The 24827-nt window shown below is 37.9% G+C and overlaps 1 protein-coding gene across 2 annotated transcripts in view; it reads left to right on the top strand.

The window, feature by feature from the left end:
• The window catches only part of atp2a3 (ATPase sarcoplasmic/endoplasmic reticulum Ca2+ transporting 3), a 77592-nt gene that overhangs the window by 14694 nt on the left and 38071 nt on the right, over positions 1-24827 (top strand). For both annotated transcript variants that reach the window (XM_079815572.1, XM_079815573.1), the window contains exons 2-5: positions 15919-15936; positions 16199-16281; positions 21751-21855; positions 22717-22855. In XM_079815572.1, the coding sequence (XP_079671698.1) occupies positions 15919-15936; positions 16199-16281; positions 21751-21855; positions 22717-22855 (345 nt within the window). The remainder of the gene's footprint in view (positions 1-15918; positions 15937-16198; positions 16282-21750; positions 21856-22716; positions 22856-24827) is intronic.

The raw sequence follows: 24827 nt of genomic DNA, 5'->3' as shown, positions 1-24827 counted from the left end.
TTTTCTGGAACATAAAAGAAGATATTTTTTTAAAAAAATCTCTTTTTTTTGGTCCATACGAAGGAAGTCAATGGTCACCAAAACTGTTTGGTTACAAAACTGATCAAAACATTCTTCAAAATATCTTATGTTGTGTTCCACAGAAGAAAGTCAAACAGGTTTGGAACATCATAAGAGTGAATAAATTAGGTCAGAATTTTCTTTTTTTTTTGTGACCGTGAACTATACCTTTAAGACCCATTAGTCAGCTAGTTGTGCAGGCAACCTAGGCTACAGGCAACCCACCGACTTGTTGGATGTTCCCTCATTTGTGTGTGTGTGTGTGTGTGTGTGTGTGTACTTCGATGGATTTACTGTAGCTGGAAAACTGTGCTTGATGCTCTGTTTTTAAATGGAAACATCCAAAAATTGTTCATTCAGTTTCCCTTGAGTGAGAAATGATTTATGTTGTGCGCGTATGTGTGTTGCAGATGTGAAGGTTGTTCGGTTAAAGCTGAGGATCACTGTGAGTGATGTATGTAGGGTGTTGTACAGTGTCACTGGAAACTAGGGCAGCACAATATAAAGAAATGATCAGAATATTGCAAATGTACATATCGCAGTGGCTTATTATAACTGAATGATTTTAACACTTCAAAAGATTAAGAAAAGTCTAAGTTTTAGGTTGATGCAGACAGCAGAGACTGGACATGACTGTTACATATGTGTGACAGGCTTAATGTTATTATGCTGCATTCACACGGGGCGTTGGCGGTGATGCTTGACGGAGGGCGTGTCTGAAGCTTGGTGCTCTCAAGTGACAACTTTTCATAGTGACAACAGCCAATCACATTACTTTTCCGGTGTTGTATGAACGCAATTGGTTAGCGTATGCGCTTGGGTATTTGCATAGGCGATCTGTTTGACTGATGCCTGAGTTGGCACTTGAAAAGTTGAAAAATATTCAACTTCTGCTGCAAGCAACACCAGTTCGGCAACGCATGACATCACCCATTCAATGTAAATGAGAAGCATTAACGCCAACTGTGCAATGTGAATGCACCGTTAGGGGCAATAAGCAAAGTAGGTCCTACTCGCATGCACAGGAAGCCGCCAAATACACACCAACGTATGTCAAAATGCCTGTCTTGGTGAATATTCATGTAAAAACACAGTCAGTTATGTCTTAAAGGAACACTCTACTTTTTTTGAAAATAGGCACATTTTCCAACTCCCCTAGAGTTAAACAGTTGAGTTTAACCGTTTTCAAATCCATTCAGACGATCTCCGGGTCTGGCGGTTCACTTTTAGCATAGATCATTGAATCTAATTAGGCCGTTAGCATCTCGCTCAAAAATGACCAAAGAGTTTCGATATTTTTCCTATTTAAAACTTGACTCTTCTGAAGTTACATCGTGTACTAAGACCGACGGAAAATGAAAAGTTGCGATTTTCTAGGCCGATATGACTAGGAACTGTACTCTCATTCCTGCGTAATAATTAAGGAACTTTGCTGCCAGACCATGGGTGCAGCAGGCGCAATGATATTATGCAACGCCTGAAAATAGGCTTCTGTAAACATAACCAATGTGACAACATGTAATTTTTGAGCGAGATGCTCACGGTCTAATCAGATTCAATGATCTATGCTAAGCTATGCTAAAAGTGCTACCGCCAGACACGGGAATTTGCTGAATTGATTCGAAAACGGTAAAACTCAACTGTTTAACTCTGGGGGAGTTGAAAAATAAGCCTATTTTCAAAAAAAGTGGAGTGTTCCTTTAAGTGGAGTAAACAGTTGAGAAAGAAAGGTGTGCATGTAACAATATATTGGATCCATGCAGCTCTTAAAGTGACAGCAGCCTAATAAAGCTGCTGCATGCTTAAAGGTCCCATGGCATGAAAATGTCATTTTTATTAAGTTTTTTTTTATCATTAATATGAGTTCCCCTAGCCTGTATATGGTCCCCAAGAGGCTAGAAATTTTGATGGGTGTAAACCGAGTTCTGGGTGTCTTTCCCTGTCTTTGAGAAAATGAGAGCTCAGACGAGCTGATCTGGAATTTTCCTGTTATGTCAGCACAGGCTTTACAAACAGTCTTTACGATATGGATTTGACAGCACCGCGGTACAAACAGTGAGTAACAGTGTTCATTAATGCCTGATCTGTGATCAGTGATTTCTGATGTGTAGCTAGTCATTCAAGTTCACTCAGACTTTCTTTCTAGATCGTTTAATGATCGCCGTCTTGATGCCCTAAGCATAATGCATCAGTGAATCAAGCCAGTGACTAAAACGATCGTTTCTGTTAGTAGCATGAAACAAATCCGTTTTTTAAGTGATTAAACTACAGAAAGCGATCAAAGAACACTCTTTATAATGTTCGGATCTGTCAATCACACGTCGCGAGTGTATTTGCACTAGGGATGTCAATTTACACAAATTTCCATGATCGATCGTCGTTTAAATTAATTGTTAAATTAACAATTAATCGTTAGCCTTAACACTGCATATGCGTCTACAGCAGTGGGCGTTTTCACTGAAGTCTCACAGCAGACACGCCCCTTGAAACAGAGCATTCAAGCCAGAGGGGTAATAACAGTATAGAAAAAAATCCTTTTATTTCTAAATTATGACATTTTTTGATGTAAAAATCATACTAACAATATAAGTACACCTCAGGAAACATTATAAAATAATAGAAAAATGCCATGCCATGGGACCTTTAATGTTAATCAAGCAACAATAGACAAAGAGAACATCACTTATTGCTCTTGATGGAATAACTTTTGTAGCTTTAATAAGAATCGGTGTACATTTAATTCATACAATGAAGGCTAATCAGTGTTTTATTTTTAAATTTTTAATATTTAATTTCTGTTGTTAAAGAAACCTAACGTAGGCCTACCTGAAATCCTTTTTTTTAAACGTTTACACTGACGTTAAAATTACACTTTTTATGTAGCTAATGCTACAGTAAAACACGGCTGTTCAGAAGTTGTAGGGATGCTTTCTTCTCACAAAAAGAATGTGAAACATGCATGTTAGTTATATTATTTTCAGTTTTTAAATATATTTAATCATAAGTTATTTTACACTCTTAAAGCATTATCGTATCACAAATTAAATATCGCATTATTTAACAAGTTATCGCATATTGCGTTTTTCTTCAATATCGTGCAGCCCTACTGGAAAGAAAACTTTGTGTGAGACCAGAGCTTCCCCCTTCAGAGAAGAGAAGAGCAATGCTATTACATAACACCGCAGACAGCCAATATCAATGCTTTGAGCTAGCCATGTAGTAGACAATTAAATAACATTAAATATGAAATGTAAAATTTGTGTGTGTGAGAATGTGTATGTAGTCTAGGTGTGCTCAAATGACTTTGAGGTATATTTAATAAAATCAGGATACTGTAACTCTAGGTATGTCTCATTATTAAACCTACTATAAACTTTAAACATATTCAGAACCCCCTAAGTCTTATTTCAGAGATTAATGACCGTCTCACATGAAATGAAGGAAAGTTTGAAAATTTGCGCCATAATATGACCGCTGTCAGTGCATCTCTCTCTCTATTTTCCCTCTCTTTTTATGCAGTGTTATGAGAAAACCTCTTTGAAGTTGTGTAGAGTCAAATAATTACATCCCTGTATTCATCAATTTATTTTCCAGAAACTTCATAATGTGTATCCTCCTAACCTAATAAAGTGCTGAATGTTGTGCATAAAAAGTACTAGGATGCTCACTATATGCATGTAGGGGCATCATGGGGCGTTTATACATACAGTGGCAAAGTGACTTGAACTCATTGTTATTTTCAGTGAGAGTTGGCAATGTCTGTTTGGCAACATGAGTAAAAGCAACCTTTGGCGATGCAACAAGTTGAGCAGAGTTCAACTTCATGCAAATAAGTAGCCACTTATTTAGCCCAACATTAGAGCTCACATGACCCAGCACATGATACATTAGTAGTAATCCCTACAAGAAACCTATAGAGACATGGCAACCTCTTTAATCAATGTGTAAACTTTATGCCAAGGGTTTTCTGGGTGACCCTCACTTTGAAGTTTAACTTGAGATTTTGCATGTTTACACTGTAAAAAAATGTAGGCCTCTCCAATTTAAAAATTAAGTTGGCCAAATTGAATTGCTGTGATTTGATACAATTTAATTCACAGAAATTAAATTTGGCCAACTGAAAAATGTAGATGTGATCGGTCACTAGAAAATTTTGAATTGGAGAAATGTTTTACAGTGAAACTGTGGGGTTGGTCCAATTAAATATTTTAAATTGTAGTAACAATTGTTTATTTCTCACTGTCCAAAAAGACAAAAAAGTATATTATAGTATATTAAATAAGTATAGTATATTAAAAGTATAAAAGTATAAATATATTAAGCTAAATACAGAACACAGACAACAGGGTTGACATTTTATCACACTACTTTATTAACAAGTCAATTCCAACACAGGATATTTGGTGAAAATACCTTATTTTCAATAAGGAAAAACTCTGAATATTCAAGAAGTCTTCTGCATAACAGGATGTCTTAATGTGGTGAAGAAAACGCGGCACTGCATAGGCTAAATATCTGCAAATAAAAATAAAAACTAACATTAATGGCAAAGTTTCCCTGCATCACATCTGGCAAATGAAAGAACAGAAGTTCTTCATTATATAATAAGGATGAGACGAATGAATGGACGAATAAGAAAATCACAAACTTGACGTGTTTGATATTAAAAGGCAATAACTTAAGCCCTGAAAGAGGCCGACGCCAAACGCAATCACCGTGTTCAACGGTCGCATGCCGCATATATCACACAAATGACTTAAAGGGTTAGTTCACCCAAAAATGAAAATTCTATCATTAATTACTTACCCTCATGTCGTTCGACACCCGTAAGACCTCCGTTCATCTTTGGAACAGAAATGAAGATATTTTAGTTGAAATCTGATGGCTCTGAAAGGCCTCCATTGGCACAATGCACGGTACACTCTCAAGACCCTTAAAAGGTACTAAAGACGTCGTTACAAAGTCCATCTCACTACAGTGGTTCTAAAATAACTTTATGAATCGGGGACAATAGTTTTTGTGCGCAAAAAAACCCTAAATAACGACTTACATAGTGATGACGATTTCAAAACAAGGCATCATGAAGCTTCGAAGCGTTATGAATCAGCAAGTTGAATCAGCGGTTTGAATCGCCAAATTTCAGCAGTTTGTCGGTTTGACACGCAATCCGAATCATCATTCGGCTCACTGATACATAACGCTTCGAAACTTCATGATGCCTTGTTTTGAAATCGTCATCACTATGTAAGTCGTTATTTAGGGTTTTTTTGTGCACAAAAACTATTGTCGCCAATTCATAAAGTTATTTTAGAACCACTGTAGTGAGATGGACTTTGTAACGACGTCTTTAGTACCTTTTAAGGGTCTTGAGAGTGAACCGTGCATTGTGCCAATGGAGGCCTTTCAGAGCCATCAGATTTCAACTAAAATATCTTCATTTCTGTTCCGAAGATCAACGGAGGTCTTACGGGTGTCGAACGACATGAGGGTAAGTAATTAATGACAGAATTTTCCTTTTTGGGTGAACTAACCCTTTGACTTAAAGCTACACTATGTAACTTTTCCGTCCACTAGAGGTCGCCTGTTCAAAACAAAGGCGTAGTTTGATGACGCCACGTTTGAGCACAGATTCTCTGGACATGTGGTCTTCACCTCACAGCCGGTGGGAAACAGTCAGGATAGGACTCGGGCAGAAATCATGTTCATGGATGCGATTATTAACATTACTGTAGTCTGAAGCAGAGCAGGACCGAGTGTTGTGGAGCTGAGCAAGGCCGCAGGAGCGAATGAAGAGCGGGACTGTTACTATGGCATAGTCGCTGGCGGGACTTTTATTATGACACGGTTGCCGGCGCCACTTCCTCTTTTCCAGTCATGAGTATATGAGGTAACGCAACTCTGTTTATCGTATTAGATATATCTGAGTGTGTTGAAAAGGAAGTTATGACGTTAGCTCGGCGGCTGCTATGACACTTGTTCACAATGCAGTGAGAGTAAAGTGTTTCACTGAATAAAACCGCAAACCGAGGGTGACACAGATATGACACAATCGACAGGCGACTCCCTCACACGCATAGCTCACACGTCCCGGTTCCTTGGTTAAAATAGCAATTTTCTCACGATTTACAAATAGTTGAAAATATTTGGGATATTCTAAGTACTCAACTGAACAAAATATATTACACTGGCCTAGTGGTTTCTGGATATTTTACTGCAAAAATCCTACATAGTTCACCTTTAATTTACTTATTACATATTATTTTAGACTTATAAGACATGAGGAAAATAAAACTCTTGGCTACCATTAGACAATTATGTGGTAAACGAGAACACACTCATGAAACCAATGAATACATGAACTCGTGATTATACAAAATGTCTTTTAAATTTTATTCCGGGTCATGAAGCAAAACTCTGGAGAATAATGTCAGTGCTCAATACTCGCCAACGTCTTGTGACGCTGAATATCTCTATTCTCTTGGGAATGTTTGTTTCGGTCTTCAGTTCAGCACCGGCTGATTTGGCTCTGCAGTCTGCTCGCGCTCCCGCTCCCGCGCTCCGCATTTGAAATCTCCACATGAACGGTTTTCCTCCAGGGCATTTTTCGCATGCGTAGACAGTTTTTCGGACGTAGGACTTGTTCATCCAACATGGATTTTTCACTTCGACTTCATAGATTGACTGAGCACAATTAAATATGTTCAGTGAATATACAATTTTAATTGTGAGCTAAGACCTTATGCTATGATTAGTACAATGCATCTTTTTGCATGGGGATAATTATTTGGAAGTCTTTTATTGGGCCAATTTGTAATGATTAATTTTCACATTCCCCCCCCCCCAATTTTTTTTACAGTGTAGTTATATTAATTAACGCATTGTTTAATACTTTTATCCTTTAAGCTGAAGGAGGCCTGGAACTTCTGTTTTAATGACTACTTTGTAAATGGCACTTAAAGCAGGGAATTATTTTCTTCCTTCAACGTACAGTACATTTATCATAAGACTTGGTTCACATGAATTCAAACAGTATTTTGATTCATAGTAACATAGTGTTGCTGTGATAATTCAAGTGGGTATAAATCAAGAGTAGCATTTATGTTGCATAACATTTATTTTGGGTGAATGTTGACAGAGATGCTCTTCTGTCCATGTCCATGAGCCAGGTGGTCATGGCAACTACTCTTAAAAACTAATGTTTTCATGGTTGAAACTGACAGAAGCTGACAGAAATAGAAAAAGTAGATCTGAAACCTGAACAAATCTGAATGTATTCCTGACCCTAAATATTTAACTTTGGCACATAAACTGGAATTGTAGTGTTTAGGCTATGGCAACCTCAATTCATCACATGAAGGTGATTGTGCTTTTCTGGAAAAATATGATCTTTGTCTGGTGGATGATAAATAAAGCAAGAAACTTTATGAGAATAGAATAGAGATTTTCATAAGAAGTGGATTTTTGTTTTTAAAGCAATATTGGTTTGTAAAGGGATAGTTCACCCAAATATTGACTTCATACGATTTTAGCCCCGTATTTGCGAAATCGCCAACAAATGCCCGAAATCATAGGCAAACCGGTGCTTGTTCACACGAGTGACAATCACGCCGATGCCCGTGAGATGTTTGGCTTGCTACATATCTGGACCTGTCTGGGAAGTTTGGGGAGGAGTTATAGACCAGAATATCAGTATTTTAATAGATATATTTACAATTATATAAAACAGAAACATAGCACAAACACTTGCTTGACCAGCCACAACTCTTGTTTATTTACCTCCAACTCTTTTTGCAGAACACAATCCTTGCTCCCCATGTCTCTACAACCATTCCCCCCTCCATCATTTATTTTCTTTTTCTCCTTTTCGCTGCAAATCAGTGCACAGACAATTTGGATTGCAAGCTTGCATGTGTTTGGTTGTGAAACCATGCTCAGGTAGGCCGTGGCATTTAAACGATGCCCAATTGGCACTAAGGGGCCTAAAGTGTGCCGGACAGAGTTGTTGGCGATTCTTCCTATTGTAAAGTCATGCAGTGTGAAACCCACTGTCGCCGATCCATCGTGCAGTGTAAACACAGAAGCAACTGAATGCTACCCCAGAGACCCCTTTTTTCATTTTAAAGAATATCTTCCACACCGTCACATCCCTACTGTTAACTTGTCTTCATTGAGCTTGAGAGTCTTTTTTTAACTTGCACTATCAGTCAAAAGTTTGGAAACATTAAGGTTTTTTTCTGTTTTTGAAAGTAGTCTCTTAATCTCACAAGGCTGCATTTATTTGATAAAAAAAACTGCAAAAACAGTATTATTGTGAAATATTTTTATAATTTAAAATATTTTTTTTCTATTTGAATATATTTTAAAATGTAATTTATTTCTGTGATTCAAAGCTGAATTTTCAGCATCATTACTCCAGTCTTCAGTGTCACATGATCCTTCAGAAATCATTCTAATATGCTGATTTGCTGCTCAAGAAACATTTATTATTATTATCAATGTTGAAAACAGTTGTGTAAAACATTTTTTCAGGATTCTTTGATGAATAGAAATTTCAAAAGAAGAGCATTTATCTGAAATAGAAAGCTTTTGTAACATTGTACTACAGTTCCAAAGTTTTGGGTCGGTAAGATTTTTTATTTTTATTTTTTTGGAAAGAACTTAAAGAAATTAATACATTTATTCAGCAAGGATGCATTAAATTGATCAAGTTGCAAAAGCTTTATATTTCAGATAAATGCTGTTCTTTTGAACTTTCTATTCATTAAATAATCCTGATTTTTTTTTTTAAACAAATGTTTTCAACATTGATAATAATAATAATTGTTTCTTGAGCAGCAAATCAGCATATTAGAATGATTTCTGATGGATCATGTGACACTGAAGACTGGAGTAATGATGCTGAAAATTCAGCTTTGAATCACAGAAATAAATTACATTTTAAATATATTCAAATATAATTTTTTTTTTTTAATTATAAAAATATTTCACTGTAATACTGTTTTTGCTGTATTTTTGATCAAATAAATGCAGCTTGGTGAGATTAAGAGGCTACTTTCAAAAACATTAAAAAACCTTAATGTTTTTCCAAACTTTTGACTGGTAGTGTATGTTAGTTAGGCTAGAATTAGTTTTTTTTTTGTGATGTTGCAATTGGTAATGAGATTTGTGAAATTTGGTGTCAATTTTGATTTCATAAAAAGTTTATTTTAAGCCGTAACTTTTGGTTAATGAACAGAACTGCATGCATATTGCAGACGGAGTTACTTCTCTCTATGTCTATGACGAGTCACGCAGGTAATGTGTCACTCCACAGTGGTGGCGGTGTAAAGCTACAACCAGTGTAAAATAGTCCAAATATAAACATTTATTATAGGTGTACCGTAGTGATTCAGGATCAGACAAAAACACGGTTCGGAAAATGGATTCATTATGTACTTTTACTCATTATATAATTTTTGTAAATTTTGAACACAAAAAGAGTTAGGGGCTGCAGCTTTAAAGCAAAAATAACTATATTGTTATATTTATCGTTATTGTGAAATAAAATTACTCATATTGTGATAGGTCAATTTTATTTTCTCCCACCCATGTGGACATGGCTGTGTCATTACAAAAAAAAAAAAAAGTAAAGGTTAAATAAAACGTAAAGTAAGTTTTTGCTACAATATTTTTTTTGAAAAAGATGTTCATAATGCCACTGAGGGATTATTTATTCACAGAAGAAGACTGGGTACATTTAATTTAGGATGTAAATAGTCAAAATTTGTTCAGGTTAGCTGTGAGCTCTACTCGAACACACTTTCACTGCATCCTGCTGTGTGCGGCCATGCTCTTGCTTCTGAACACTGTTCAGAAATGTCCTCCTACATCCCAGGGTGCAGACGTTACAGGCTCTGTGTGTTGTTGGCAACCGTTTCCAGGAAGTGTTTCCCCTCTCCCACTGACTGGTGTGTAAACAGACAGCCACTTGTTTTCATTTACTGTGTGGTTGTAGAGTGAAAGAGAGAGAGAAAGATAGTTGCAAAAGAGGGTGGAAGAATAAAGCAAGATTCATTTAAAGAAGGACAACAAAAGCAAGCGCATGCGTGTGTGTGTGTGTGTGTGTGTGTGTGTGTGTGTGTTATGCATGAGGGCAGGGTGAAGTCACGATGTAGGAATGTGCCTGGGCCAGACGAGCAGACACGGCCCAGATGACTCTGAGGGAATCCTTGGCACACCCTAACAGGGAACCCCTTCCATCCCTCGTCTCTTTCTCTCTTTCCCACACTCCTTCCTCCTACCAAGGTTGTGTTTGTGTACAGGCCAACTGTCAGGCCTACAGAGGATTAGTTTCTCACTAAGAATTCACCCTTTTCTCTGATTTGAGGTCAGCTTTGCAGTTTCTTAAATATTTGCTAGGTAGAGTTCTTCTAGATCAGCAGAAACCTGCACCTAGAACTAGGGAGCTAAAGCGACATGAGGACAACGTGCCCTGGTAAACACCCACACACGCAATTGGAAAGAGAGGGAAACTCAGGGCCATTACTCCCCCTGTCCTACCTCCCACTTTTTCCACACGACTGGAGGAACATGCTGCTGCTATGTGAGGTGATTTCTTTCCACAACAGACTTCAGATGAGTTCATATTGCTCTTACATAATATCATGTTGAATTCGAGCTGAACCCACTACAGACTGTGCCATTGGGTTCATGATTCAAAATAGAGACCTATTGTCTTTTAATGCTGTGAAACAAAAAGGGCCTCGAGATGAATTCGGGAAATGCTTGCCCCATTCTAAGTTGTCCAGGTGTCTCAATGCAGATGCAGTGGTTGATTTCTGTCACAAATAAGAGGCTGTTTTTCATTGGTTCATTGAGTGGTCACTGAATTCTTGAGGCCCAGTGACACACTGAATCCACAGCAGATATATTATAAGATTATGTGATATTATTTTGAGGAGATGGCTGTTTACATTGTTTTGTTTATATACCCATGTAGCATTCTGAAGAAACATTTCTGAAATACACTGCTGTTCATATATATATATATTATATTATATTATATTATATTATATTATATTATATTATATTATATTATATTATATTATATTATATTATATTATATTATATTATATTATATTATATTATATTATATTATATATATATATATATATATATATATATATATATATATATATATATATATATATATATATATATGAACAGCAGTGTATTTCAGAAATGTTTCGAACACCTGTACAATTTCTCATTAATGCAATTATCTAATCAACCAATCACATGGCTGTTGCTTCAATGCATTTAGGGGTGTGGCCCTGGTCAAGACAATCTCCTGAACTCCAAACTGAATGTCAGAATGGGAAAGAAAGGTGATTTAAGCAATTTTGAGCGTGGCATGGTTGTTGGTGCCAGACGGGCCGGTCTGAGTATTTCACAATCTGCTCAGTTACTGGGATTTTCACGCACAACCATTTCTAGGGTTTACAAAGAATGGTGTGAAAAGGGAAAAACATCCAGTATGCGGCAGTCCTGTGGGAGAAAATGCCTTGTTGATGCTAGAGGTCAGAGGAGAATGGGCCGACTGATTCAAGCTGATAGAAGAGCAACTTTGACTGAAATAACCACTCGTTACAACCGAGGTATGCAGCAAAGCATTTGTGAAGCCACAACACGCACAACCTTGAGGCGGATGGGCTACAACAGCAGAAGACCCCACCGGGTACCACTCATCTCCACTACAAATAGGAAAAAGAGGCTACAATTTGCACAAGCTCACCAAAATTGGACAGTTGAAGACTGGAAAAATGTGCACCATGTCACAAAGCTCGAATCATTTCAAATTGGTTTCTTGAACATGACAATGAGTTCACTATTGCTCTATTGGGTTGAGATCTGGTGACTGTGGGGGCCATTTTAGTACAGTGAACTCATTGCCGCATACTGGATGTTTTTCCCTTTTCACACCATTCTTTGTAAACCCTAGAAATGGTTGTGCGTGAAAATCCCAGTAACTGAGCAGATTGTGAAATACTCAGACCGGCCCGTCTGGCACCAACAACCATGCCACGCTCAAAATTGCTTAAATCACCTTTCTTTCCCATTCTGACATTCAGTTTGGAGTTCAGGAGATTGTCTTGACCAGGGCCAGACCCCTAAATGCATTGAAGCAACTGCCATGTGATTGGTTGATTAGATAATTGCACAGGTGTTCCTAATAATCCTTTAGGTGAGTGTATATTATAATATAATATTATATATATATATATATATATATATATATATATATATATATATATATATATATATATTATATTATATTATATTATATTATATTATATTATATTAATTATAATATTATATATATATTGCACTTACACTGGTAAACTTGATGCACAGATCTATTTTGACTTTTTTTTTGTCCCGTTTGTTGCTTTGTTTATCACTGTGTCAAACATCGCTGTTTCAGATTCAGTTCCGCATTTTGATATGGTTGTCACTCCCGAAACTTTGAACGGTTATACACACCAAGCAAGCAAAGTTATACAGAAATAAATAATTATTAAAAAAAAATTGGTTATAAACAAAGTTATAACCAATAAAGCTGATATAACTTCAGTTTGGCTGCAGCACCAGCTCCATGACTGAATGAAAACTCAGGTTATAGTAAAAAAAATCTTATTTATATTTGTGTAACCAAGTAACCAATTTGGTTGGTTATAACAAAACATTTTGCGAATGTATAGAGCTCACAGTGAAAAAACTCTGGTGCATTGAGAGGATTCTGACTAACTTATGCTAACTAGGCATGCTAACTAATGCCTCTGATTGGCCATTGCATTCACCCTCCTAACAAACATGTCCGAGATGTGCTACAATGTTCAATGCAGCAAAAACACGCTGTTAATAGAAACCTTTGACACTTTTCACAGAGCGCGCCGCTCACACAAATATGTGCGGGAAATATTTTCAAAAGCAGCCACCTATCAGCACGTACCAAATTGACCTGGTACTCTTTACTACCGGTACTGCAGAAAGGCTGGTATTGTTCCATTTTTAAAATTGAAATATTACTTTCTACCGACAACACTATAGACAACACTAGTCTAGAATTCAGAGTATTGAACAGATTTCATAGAGTCAGGCAGTGCTTCTGTAGCTAGTAATTCAAAGGAGCAAGGAAAACTGTATGGGATATTATTGCTTCCTGTAATGTATGCACAGTGCCCCCAAAGAGACAAGAATGACTCACAGATATCGGGACATTTGAAGTATATCACTGAGCTTATATCACAAAAACTGAGCTCTCGACTTCAGATTCTCAGGCTCTCTAGAACAGACAGATCTCATAGCCTGAGGGAAGATGAAGAGAAAAATCTTCTGCTCAGTTCTTCAAAGCAGAACACACTCTTTCATGCCTTTCTCCCTCCCTCTCATTCACTTATAAATCTGAATCATCTCATTCCTTCCATTCATGCTTGTTCATTACAAAAAAAACATTAAGAAGCCGAATAAGACTGAAAATTATTAAGTAAACATGCAGGCATGAATGCTGGTGTATTTACCCCTTACGATTTTTTCCAAGCCTTGCTGGGAGTTCATTCATTGACGGGCTAAGTGTGTGTATGTGTGTTAAGACTGTTTGGCCGCTTGCCTTCTTTTTTGAAAGGGAAATGGGATTCTTGATGCTTTACCGCTGCGTAGTCAGTCACAATGCTGCAAGTCTCCCTCTACGAGCCGATTTTATTTTGGTTTCCACTGCACATGCGCTTAGCCCGTTCCCAACTTCCCATCTGCTGCCTGGTCTTGACCCATGACAACGTCATGACCTGTTTCCGTTTATATGATTGTGAGATAAAAATTGAGCAAATGAGTCAGGTTGTGGTCTCATTGGGGCAGGGAAGCCCTGCTTCTGTAACTCCCAAGTCTGAAACAAAAGCCAGTGCAACCTAGGTTTCTCTTGGTTATCAGAATTGATATGCATGCAGACTTTCCCACTGCGCAGCAGTGAAACTCCTGATTGTATCCGCACAACGCAAGGCTAATCTTGACCCAAGTACACACAAACTCATGCTCATTGGAATTCAGGAACACCCTGTATTTTCCCTCACTATCTTTTGAATCGGCTCCAAGGATTTTCCATTGTGCTTTCTCTTTGGTCCATTCATGAACAGTCTCCCAGAAACAAATGTTCTTGTTCACTTTGTGTACCTTTTGTCAAGCGATATCAGAAATTGTGATTAGTACATGAAAGCCTTTGATAGTCAGATAGCAAGCCGTAATTGCACCTATAGCAACATCAGTGTGAATTGCTTATTAATGAGGCCTAGTTTTCCCCACATAGATGGGCATGCATTCTAAACTGCTGAAAATCCTCAATATTTCAGAGTGGAGCCTCAACAAAGAGGGCATCTGTGTTGTAATTATGATGTGTGTGTGTGTGTGTGTGTGTGAGAGAGAGAGAGAGAGAGAGAGAGAGAGGTCTGTGAAGCTCCGCCCCCTCCTACTCTCCACATGCTCTTCGGCTCCCACACGCTCTGACTCGAGAACCTTCTAGAACTGACTAAACGGCAGTGTGTAGGCCGTTTGTCGTATGTCGTATGACTCGTGCACAATGCCAGAAATGTTTGTTTCAGAGAGGAAGCACATTTACTAAACAAGCGCCATCACAGTTGGTGGTCCATCTGTACATTTTCCACCCCAGATGATATTCTTTGTGCACAATGGTTGTGGTTTACATTTAACAGGTCGTTTGCTGATGTACCTGCTGTGGATTTTATTACATCACTTTAGAAGCTCAAAGAAGCACATTATTCTGAATGGAATTGATTTTCTAAGAAAGAAAATCATGGATTTTAAAAAATAGAAATACCTTGTAAATAAATGTTTCGTGATAAGTGAGGATGCACCGATATTAAAATTCTGGTGATACCTATAATATAAATGGATATTACAAATGTACAATTCTAGTATTTTGTCAAAATAAAAGACAAAAAAAACAAAAAAAAAAGTACATTTAGGCTATTTAACGTACAGTATGAAATTTTTTTTACAATTTTTTTTTTACAAGATATATTTACAGTCAGCATAAAATGAAAATTTACCTTATCTATTTTCTAAATGCATGTTATTGATTTTATCAAAGAGTTATCCATGCATATGTTTAAAAAAAATTATTAGTTATAAAAGTTATAAAAAATATATCAGAACTCTGCCTTCCAGTGAAACAACAAACTTCTCTCTGATGACATTTGTAGGACTTCTCCAATCGTTTGCCCGTCCTTTTCTTACAATCGACCTCATGCTCTCATTCAGATCTACTTCCATCTAATCAACTGATAGATACGTCCCCGCCATTGTTTTTTTTTTTTTTTACCGTTTCATTTGGATGTACCTCACAATATGGAAGAAAAGATCTGTCGCTACTTCCGTTACATGGCAACTTTAAAGATTACATTTGACGGTGTGAGCGGTAAATGACTGCAAAGATATTGCAGTTCTTTTTTGCAGTGTAGGAATCTTTCTAGAGAACGTCTCCGATACTGAAAAAAGATACTGTTCTTATCTATTCTGCAGAGAGAAGTCCATTAATACTAAATCAATAAATGTCTACCCTAATCTGTAATCTTCTAGTTTAGCATTGCACTGCGTGTCTCTGTGAATTTAATGTTCAGACAGAAAATGGAGGCAATTTGCACCATCACAGGCAATGCAGTGTGAATGTTAAAGAAACTGTTTAAACAATGTTTTTACAGTATGGCCTTTCTAACAGAATACCCTCTGTTTTGTCCTCTCTTTCTCTCTCTTCCTCCTACCCTGCCTCTCATTCCACTACGGATTCCCTCGCCGTGTTTTGACTGACAGAGCTCCCAGCCGAAGAAGGTAAATATTGATCTTTCCATCATGTTGTTACTGCTCTCTCTTTATGGGTTGCACCGTTAGCACAGGCTCAGTCATTCTGTTTTACTAGAGAGAGGTAAACTTTAAGACTTGGCATATACACGTATGCACAAACACATGAACAGCGTTAAAGCTATGTGCAGTGGTTTCCCAATGTCCTAGTGCAAAGTTAACCTAAGACCCAGTTGTCATTTAAATAATTTACAATATTCATGTCTGTCGTTCTCATATCTGTCTCTCACAGGTAAATCACTGTGGGAGTTGGTGGTGGAGCAATTTGAGGACCTCCTGGTGAGGATTCTGCTGCTGGCAGCCTGCGTGTCTTTTGTAAGTGACTCTTTGGTTTAGATGTGGTTTATTTTATTCCCAGCACAATAATTAGCGCCAGCCCCCACCATAAGTTTTAAAGCAGGTATAGTTCATGCAGTAAGTTAGGTAATGCAGAACCCTAGACAGAATGAGTTTCCGTCACCATCTATCACAACCAGTTTGTATTTCAGTGAATTAAACCTCGGATTTCACTAAATGATTGTCAATGATCAGAGTGCGTAAGTGCAAGAGGGATTTTTTTTTTTATCTCCCTTTCTCATTTGTGAAAATCTGTCTTTTGTAGTCAAATGATATATGTAAAACCTTCACCTGGACTCATTTGTGTGGCTTAAGGCCATTTACATCGGTGTATTGCTCTGTGGATCTAGAGAACACAGGTAAATGAATGAGGTGACTTGAAGTCAAAGCTCATTTGTCCACAAACCATATCAACAATCTCTGAAGAAGCTAGATGTGCACTCTTATGTGCTGCACGTTTATCACCTGCAAGATCGGGACAGTAGTTAGTCTCGATAGTGTTACGTTATCTTTGAATTAGATTTGTAAAAAACTCCATACTTTCATAATCGATTACTCGATTAAGGAAGCACTGTATAATTAGATGATTTAAGATCTGGTCTAGATATTGGATATGGGGCGTTCACATGTAGGACGAGCTCTTGTGTAGATAGAGCACAACAGAATGGAACTGAACACTCAAAACGTGTTTTTAAAAGTTGAACTATTTTTAAAATTGAAACCGCATCCTAAAATTGCACTGATCATGGTGCGAGATGCAGAAATAACTGAGACATGACGCAAATGGGATGAATTTAGAGACACGAATCGTCTGAAAGTTTATAGTGCTGGCAGTCTAACACCCTCTCAGCTCACTGAAATCCTCATGAGAAATTTTGTTAAAGAACCACAGATAAAAATATTTAGAATAACTTATTTATAATAGTAATATGTATATACACTACACTATAAACTAGAGGGACAGTAGACTGCCATCCCCTTCAAGTTAATCCTAAACAGCAAAAGCATATGTCTTCCAAAGCCCAGAGTAAAAGTCTCAGCCTATTATGTTGCTCTCTCATTGGCTTTTATGTATTTACCTTTTTATGAACTTTCCGTCTGACTTCAAGTAGCAACGGGGGCCACGGTCGAACCTCTCCAGCCCCCCTCCCCCCCTGTGAGAGTAATATAACACGAGCGTGCACACGCAGTAGAAAGGATAGTCAGACACTCTTGTTTTTTTCTGCAAAAACACACTGCTTTTGTCTTTGTGTACATGCTTTTTGTTTCCATACATCTGCGCTCAGAGCCTTCTTCAAGTACATCAGCTTTTGGAGCTCTGCTCATGTAATTTATCATTGTGTGTTTCATCCATACTTTTATTGTCTTAACCATGGTTCAATTCTATGAGGCGAGCACCAGTCTTCCGACCACTAGAATCCTGTGGAGTGCTTGAAACTGATAAAAATATTGTATTAGACCTCCCAGAAAGCAGTGTGTGTGTTTATTTGCTGGTCAAATGCTATGGTGCAATGGAAATACTCCGGGGAGATCAGCCCAGTCTTGGAACTCATTTGTGTGCCTTTTTGAATATATTAAAATCTTTAGCATTCAGCTTTCCTGACTTTTTTGCATGTTATGAGAACAAAGCTGTTGGTATCCAAGCAACGGGGGAGAAGGGTAGACAACATGATTTTTTTTTTTTTTTTTTTTTAATATATATTTTGTGTTTTGAAACAAGTGTTATTATGGGGGTATGGTAGCCTGACTCATCCTAGAACAGCATGTGCTGGGAATAAAAGCTATTGGATGGAAACAAACAGATCTACATGTGCAGCCATGCGACTGCTGGTCCCAAGACTCCCGAAACGGTTGCCTATTTTCATTTCAGATCATTTCAGAGTAACTAGCTGCATTGCTTCTGTCTCGATGAGCTTTTCATTCCTTTTCTTTAATCGTTCCTTCTTTAATTTCAGTCATTTCGTACTACTACTTGTGCATCTCTACGTTATCTTGTCTGCACATTCCTAGTGTACAGAGCTCTCGTAGTATCAGTCACGGCTTCTCTGGCAGAATGTACATCAGTATAATGTTGTTTACCACACGTCATCAGAGAAATGGTCACCTGAACAATGGATAGATTTCCTGTATTTAAATGACCTGCTGTGAGGTATTTGACTTTTTTAAGAGTTTTTTTGCTTCCAAGAGTGGGGTGAGAAGATATGAATGATGCAATTTATGTACCGATTATACATGTGATGATTCATCATCAGAAACCTGTCCTGAGGTCATATTTTGGTCACTATGAATATGAAAATCTTTTAGGTAATGATGGCATGAAACATTTTACTTATGTTTGTGGTATAATACCCACTATACTTTTTACATTACAAAGTTTAAAAGTTTAAAAACAGTGAAGTTGAGACTGAGAGAATCTAGATTATAATATTGGAGTTCCACAAGGTTCTATTTTAGGTCCATTGTTGTTTAGTATGTATGTAAATGATTTACCAAATGTCTGTCCTCCAGATGTTGTATGTCAAACGTATGCTGATGATGTTGTCAACAAAAGGGCTGCACAGAAATTAACTGATACAATGAATCATGTTTCAAAATGGCTTATCAAATCATGTTTACATCTTAATGTTAAGAAAACTGTCTGTAAAAGGCCAGATCATGATGTGAAAGCAGAAGTATTCATCCAGGGACAGAAACTTGAGGTAGTTTAAATACCTAGAAATAATAATCGATTCTCAGCTATCTTTTAAAAAACATGTGAAGAAAGTGGTAAACACAGTAAAAATTTAATTTAGCAAACTTTAGATTTATAAGAAATAGTTTGACTAAAGAAGCAGCAGTTTAATTCATGAATTCGATGATTATTCTGCACATTACGTGACTACTGGACACAAACATGTAAGTCTTTTCTTAAACCGGTTGAAATTGTATATAAACAAACTCTCAAGGTTCTAGATAAAAAGCCAAATAGTTTTCACCATTGTAGTATTTTAACTACGTTTTCCATTTTAAGTTGGGAACATATGATGCAATTTGCTTACTTAGTACTTGTTTTTAAGATTTTAAAGGGTTTTGCTCCACCTGTTTTTAAGGATTATATTGGTCAGATAACAGGACGGTATACACGAGCCGGTACTAGGGGTGATCGTAATGTACCACTGAGAAGAACTACTTTTGGTCAGTAAACTTTTTCTCTCAGAGGAACACATGAGTGGAATAGACTGCCAACGTAGCTGAAAGAATTAAAGTGCATAACAGGTCATTGTGGTTTCTCAAAAAAAATTAAAAAATGGTTACTGTTAAATCAAAATTGTGATAATTTATAGACATTTTGGTATAGTATTTTTGTTTCTTTTGTTTTGTCTGGTCCCTGTCCTTAACATCAACCTGCCAAGGGACTATGGATGAAAATTAGCCAGTATTGGCTAAATCTGGTGCATTTTTACATATTTATATGTATTATTAATGTGTATTTGTCCCTGATTAAAAGAATAAATAAAGAGTTTGCGTGGGCCATTAGATTCTAAAACCTCAACAACAAAAAAATCTGTTTGTCAGTGCTAATCTTGGTCACTGTGTGCCTAATGGTCAAACTGATTTGAAGATGGTAATCAGTTTGACCACAGCTAAATGTGTTAAGAACCTGTCTGACTTGATCTCTTCTGAGGAACATAAAAGAGGATACTTTTAAAGAATGTTTCAACTGTTTTTGCTCATACAGTGAAAGTCAGTAGAGGGAAAAAAGCACCAATGACTTTCACTGAATGGACAAAACATTGAGACATTTTTCAAAACATCATCTTTTGTGTACCACAAAGGAAATGTTGTTCAAATGTTCAAACAAATAGTTTGTATGCCATTGTTTGTAAGCTGAAACTATCTAATCAGTCCATTTGTATTCTGTTTGATGTGTAAAAACTGAAGGAATGCAAAGAGGATCTACAGTCTACTGATATTTATGAGTGAATAGACCTCAGTTAGACAAGCCGCCCAGAGGCCAGAGCCATGACTTGACTGGATTTAGCTGAGCTCTGTGATCTAAACTCTAAGCCGCTCATCTGTGTGGCTTTCCTCAAATTTTTCTGTAATTGTCATCTTTTCACCCGTTTTGTTTTATAGGATCGTTTTTGCTCTTAATGATGAAGACTTCATCGCTTTCTCATTGTGCCTCTTGACTATTTTTGGTCTCTGCATTCTCTCCTCTGTCATTCGCCTGCCCATCTTATTTCACGGTTACTCAGTGACTTAAAGAAGCCTCATTAGTTTGTAATGAAAGGTTAAAGACAGACCACTCTATGACTGATCTGTATCTAAGTTGCTTAGAAGGGGAGAGAGAGAGAGAGAGTGGAAGGAGAGCGTGTGCCATATGAATGTATAATATGAAAGAGTGGAGGACAACACGCAAACTTGTCTATAGAAAATGCATAAAGTGCCTACAATTATTAGTGTATTTATGGTCAAACAATTTAGCCCCTCCTTCATCTTTTTTTTCTTCTATTTCCCCTCCACCCTCTATCCAGCACCCTCACTTTTAAGACATCCACATAACTCAAACAGTTTTTAGCTGCCTCTAACTATCCTTTTAAAGAAATTGTTGGCTTGTAGTGCCATTGAACAAATGTTTCGGGTCAACTCTCGCCAAGCTTTTCTCGAGTTTCAATCTCTGATGTGAAGTTGAACAGATCAACACTGTCAGAAAGTAATGAACTTCAAGGCCGTCTCTGCTATCTGCAAAAATCAAGCCGTCACATTCCATTCCAGTTGGATTTACGTTCTATATTTACCTTGTCATGCATATTGCTGATTATAGCTTCTACGGTAACTCAGGATTCTTCTGAAAATGCCTCCCACCCTGAACTCCCATCCCAAACTCCCATATACAGTATCTGCCCGGGGCATGTACCTGATGGCATGATTTCACTGGAATATTTGTAATGGGTGTGGAATGATCCAGGATCTTTTTTCATAACACAGACAGAGCCTGATGTTGATTGTACTATTTATTTAAAAGCGGTACTGTCGGGTCCTCAGGGCTCAACAAGGCTGCATTTATTTGATCTTTTATTACTGTGTATTATTATATAAAATAACTGTTTTCTATTTGAATATATTTTAAAATGTAATTTATTCCTGGGAAGCAAAGCGGAATTTTCAGCAGCCATTACTCCAGTCTTCAGAAGTGGAAATAGAAATAAAAAACTTTTGTAACATTATAAATGTCTTTACTGACACTTTTGCTCAATTCAATGCATCCTTGCTAATTGAAAGTATTAATTTCTTTCTTACTAATGTGACCGGAACAGTATACTGAACGGTAGTGTGTGTTTACTTGGTATAAATAATTTCCCCCCCAGAGTATTATTAAATACGTGAATTCTCACTTCAGTGACTTGAACATAACTGAACTTTGAATATGAGGTAGGAGTAATTTATGTTGTGTTTGTTCATTAGGTGTTGGCACTATTTGAGGATGGGGAGGAGTCGACCACAGCTTTTGTGGAGCCTATTGTCATCCTGCTCATTCTGGTGGCCAACGCAGTCATTGGAGTCTGGCAGGTGGGTGTGTGTGGGCTGAGAATCTAAAGGACCTCAAAGAAATTCTTCTCAATAAGTAATGTCAGAACAGTGAGTCTACTTGATGTCTCACTGTTTAGCATTAGATATACTACTACAACTACTAAGATATTCTGTTCCTGAAACATGATAGATGATTATCAGGTGTTCAGATTAGTTTATTAGTGTGTACATAAGGATGTGACATGTAATTTACATTTATACCACAATGGCAGGACATTGGCGAAGGCAATCGGACAATGGTGGACTGCATTACAGTGCTAAGAGATTTAGCTAAATATCTTAGCACTATCAGTGCAACACCTACTGTGTCCTGCTATTGTTATCTTGCCCCCCTTTTGAAATGGCATATCCAAAATGAAATGTATACAGTTCATGAAGCCTTTGCATTACAAGCATAAGTGTGAAAGCTTATGAAATGCCATAAAGAACAAAACATAGAAATGGCTTAAATGTATTGTAAAGTTATTAGAATGTATTTGTATGAAATGTCTTTATGGAAAATAATTGAATTGGCCTTGTTGCAGTCAAGAAATGCAATGTAGCTAAAGCCACAGGCTGTTTTATTTAATATATATTTTCAGACCATGTCATGGGATTTTATTTTGAGAAGACTCTAGAATGCTAACTGATGGTTATTTACATCTTTTAAGCATCCATTAATATCAGAAAATTATCACATTTTGTACAGCAGGTGAGAACTGTTTATTTCTTGTAAACCTGGCATTGAAAACAAGAGCAGGCAACTGTTGTTTTAGACTAATCAGACCAATAAAATATGGGCTGTTACCAATGCGCTGCATGTGTATCCTAAACCTGTTGTGGTTTGTTGTATGGTCACAGGAGCGAAATGCAGAGAATGCCATTGAGGCTCTGAAGGAGTACGAGCCAGAGATGGGCAAAGTGTACCGCATTAACCGCACGGCCGTCCAGAGGATCAAAGCTCGAGACATCGTGCCTGGAGATATCGTGGAGGTTTCTGGTAAGTTTGAGCCTGTTTCTACTCTTTCCCGTTCTCTCTCATGATTTTTCCTTCTCTCTCTCTTCTCTCTCTCTCTCTCTCTCTCTCTCTCTCTCTCTCTCTCTCTCTCTCTCTCTCTCTCTCTCTCTCTCTCTCTCTCTCTCTCTCTCTCTCTCTCTCTCTCTCTCTCTCTCTCTCTCTCTCTCTCTCTCTCTCTCTCTCTCTCTCTCTCTCTCTCTCTCTCTCTCTCTCTCTCTCTCTCTCTCTCTCTCTCTCTCTCTCTCTCTCTCTCTCTCTCTCTCTCTCTCTCTCTGTGTGTCCATTTGATAAAATGCCATCTGTTCTCAGCCTCTTCCTTTGTGTAATGAGACGGACTCGACTCTGCAGAGATGATGTTTGTGGAACAATACGCATACTCCACCGCAGCCCAACGTCTTGAGTCCTGTGGACATTTGGAGGTTTCTTCTGTCCATTTACCAATGTGTTCTGACATAATACGCAGTGAAGGTGGCCCACTGCTTGTTTTTTTCTTCTTCCAGTTATCACCACCTCTCGCTGTACCAAAAACATTCAAACACAGGCTCTTTTTTTCCCCAGTCTTCCTATTGGATTGTGTGGCTGCCCATAGTGTATGTTTATGTGCGTTTCACCACAACTCTTTGCCCTGAGCGGGAGCCCTTCAGGATTTCTCTGTGTGTGTGTTTGGGCTTCTTGCCATAAACTTGAAAGCAGAGCAGGAATATCCCAGACTGTATTACGTAAGTGGCTTTCCTGTGAGTACGAGGGTGCCAAGCAGAGACATGCAGGAAAAATCTGTGTGTGTGTGTGTGTGTGTGTGTGCATATATTCTGTTCATAGTACAAAGCTGAAAAAAACTCTCTCTTTGTTTCTCTCTTAACTCTTGTTAAATATGTAGTCTTCCTTTCTTTCCATACTGTCAGTCCCACCGTTCTCCACCATCATGTGGACGCAAGTTTGCCAGTGACTCCCTCACATATGTGCCCACTCTAATTTGGGGATCCTGCCAGTGTATATGTAGACACTGAGATAAAAAAAGATCTGTTGTCATTCTGTTATGGCTTGACCATATCTGTGCATCACATGCGCACATATAAATTTGCTAGTCTTGGCTTCAAAGTAATCAGTGTTTGCTTTTTTAAAACCCTGCATGCTAATGATCTCCAGTCTGCATCAGCCAAGTGAAGAGTAGAAAAGATAAGGAGAGAGGAGACGACAGCGAGGAGGGGGTGAGCATCTGCTTTTCACTATTACAGTGAAAACAAAAGAAAGATCAGACTAATAATCCCTGTGATAAACCACAAGATTTTCCAATTAATGCTCAAGAGCAGCCACATTCATTCAGAAACATGGATGCTGCCACATTGAATGGGAGTGAAAGTGAAGGAGTCAAAGATGAGAGGGAGGGGGGGTGAGAGGGAACGAGTGTACGAAGAGATACAGAATGTGTGAGGGAGGCAGAGAGTGCGTAAGCATGAAAGACAGATGAGCAGGAGGGAGCGATAAATGTAGGGAGATGCAGAGAGAGAGAGAGAGAGAGAGAGAGAGACAAGCGGAATTGAAGAGATGGGAGTGAGATGTGGGTTACATTACCTGTCTTAGCACGGCGGTAACAAATGTCTCTTTGTTCATTTGCACTGTTTGGTCTTGTGCCTTGACAAGCCCGCATTCCAGTGGCCAGATTCTCCTCTCTGCACACATACACACGCTCATGCTGTCAGGCTTCACCCCCTGACACCTATTGGGCATGTAACCATGGTAACCAGCCCCAGAGTCCTTCCCATGTGAAGGTCAAACTGACAGACATGTAAAGTACTGTAACTTCCAGACATCACTGTCAGTCCAGATGTTTCCAGTGTCAAGTTTCTGTCCTTCCTGAAAGCCAAAATTGTGCCACAAAAAACACACTCAATCCGACCATATTTGATGTTTAATATACAGGATTCAATAAAAAGGATTTTGGACCAATGAGATG

Source organism: Gobio gobio, assembly GCF_949357685.1.
Source record: "Gobio gobio genome assembly, chromosome: 4".
In the NCBI taxonomy this organism is placed as follows: domain Eukaryota; kingdom Metazoa; phylum Chordata; class Actinopteri; order Cypriniformes; family Gobionidae; genus Gobio; species Gobio gobio.
The sequence above is the reverse complement of the archived record's forward strand: the minus strand, read 5'-3'. Positions and strand labels throughout refer to the sequence as shown.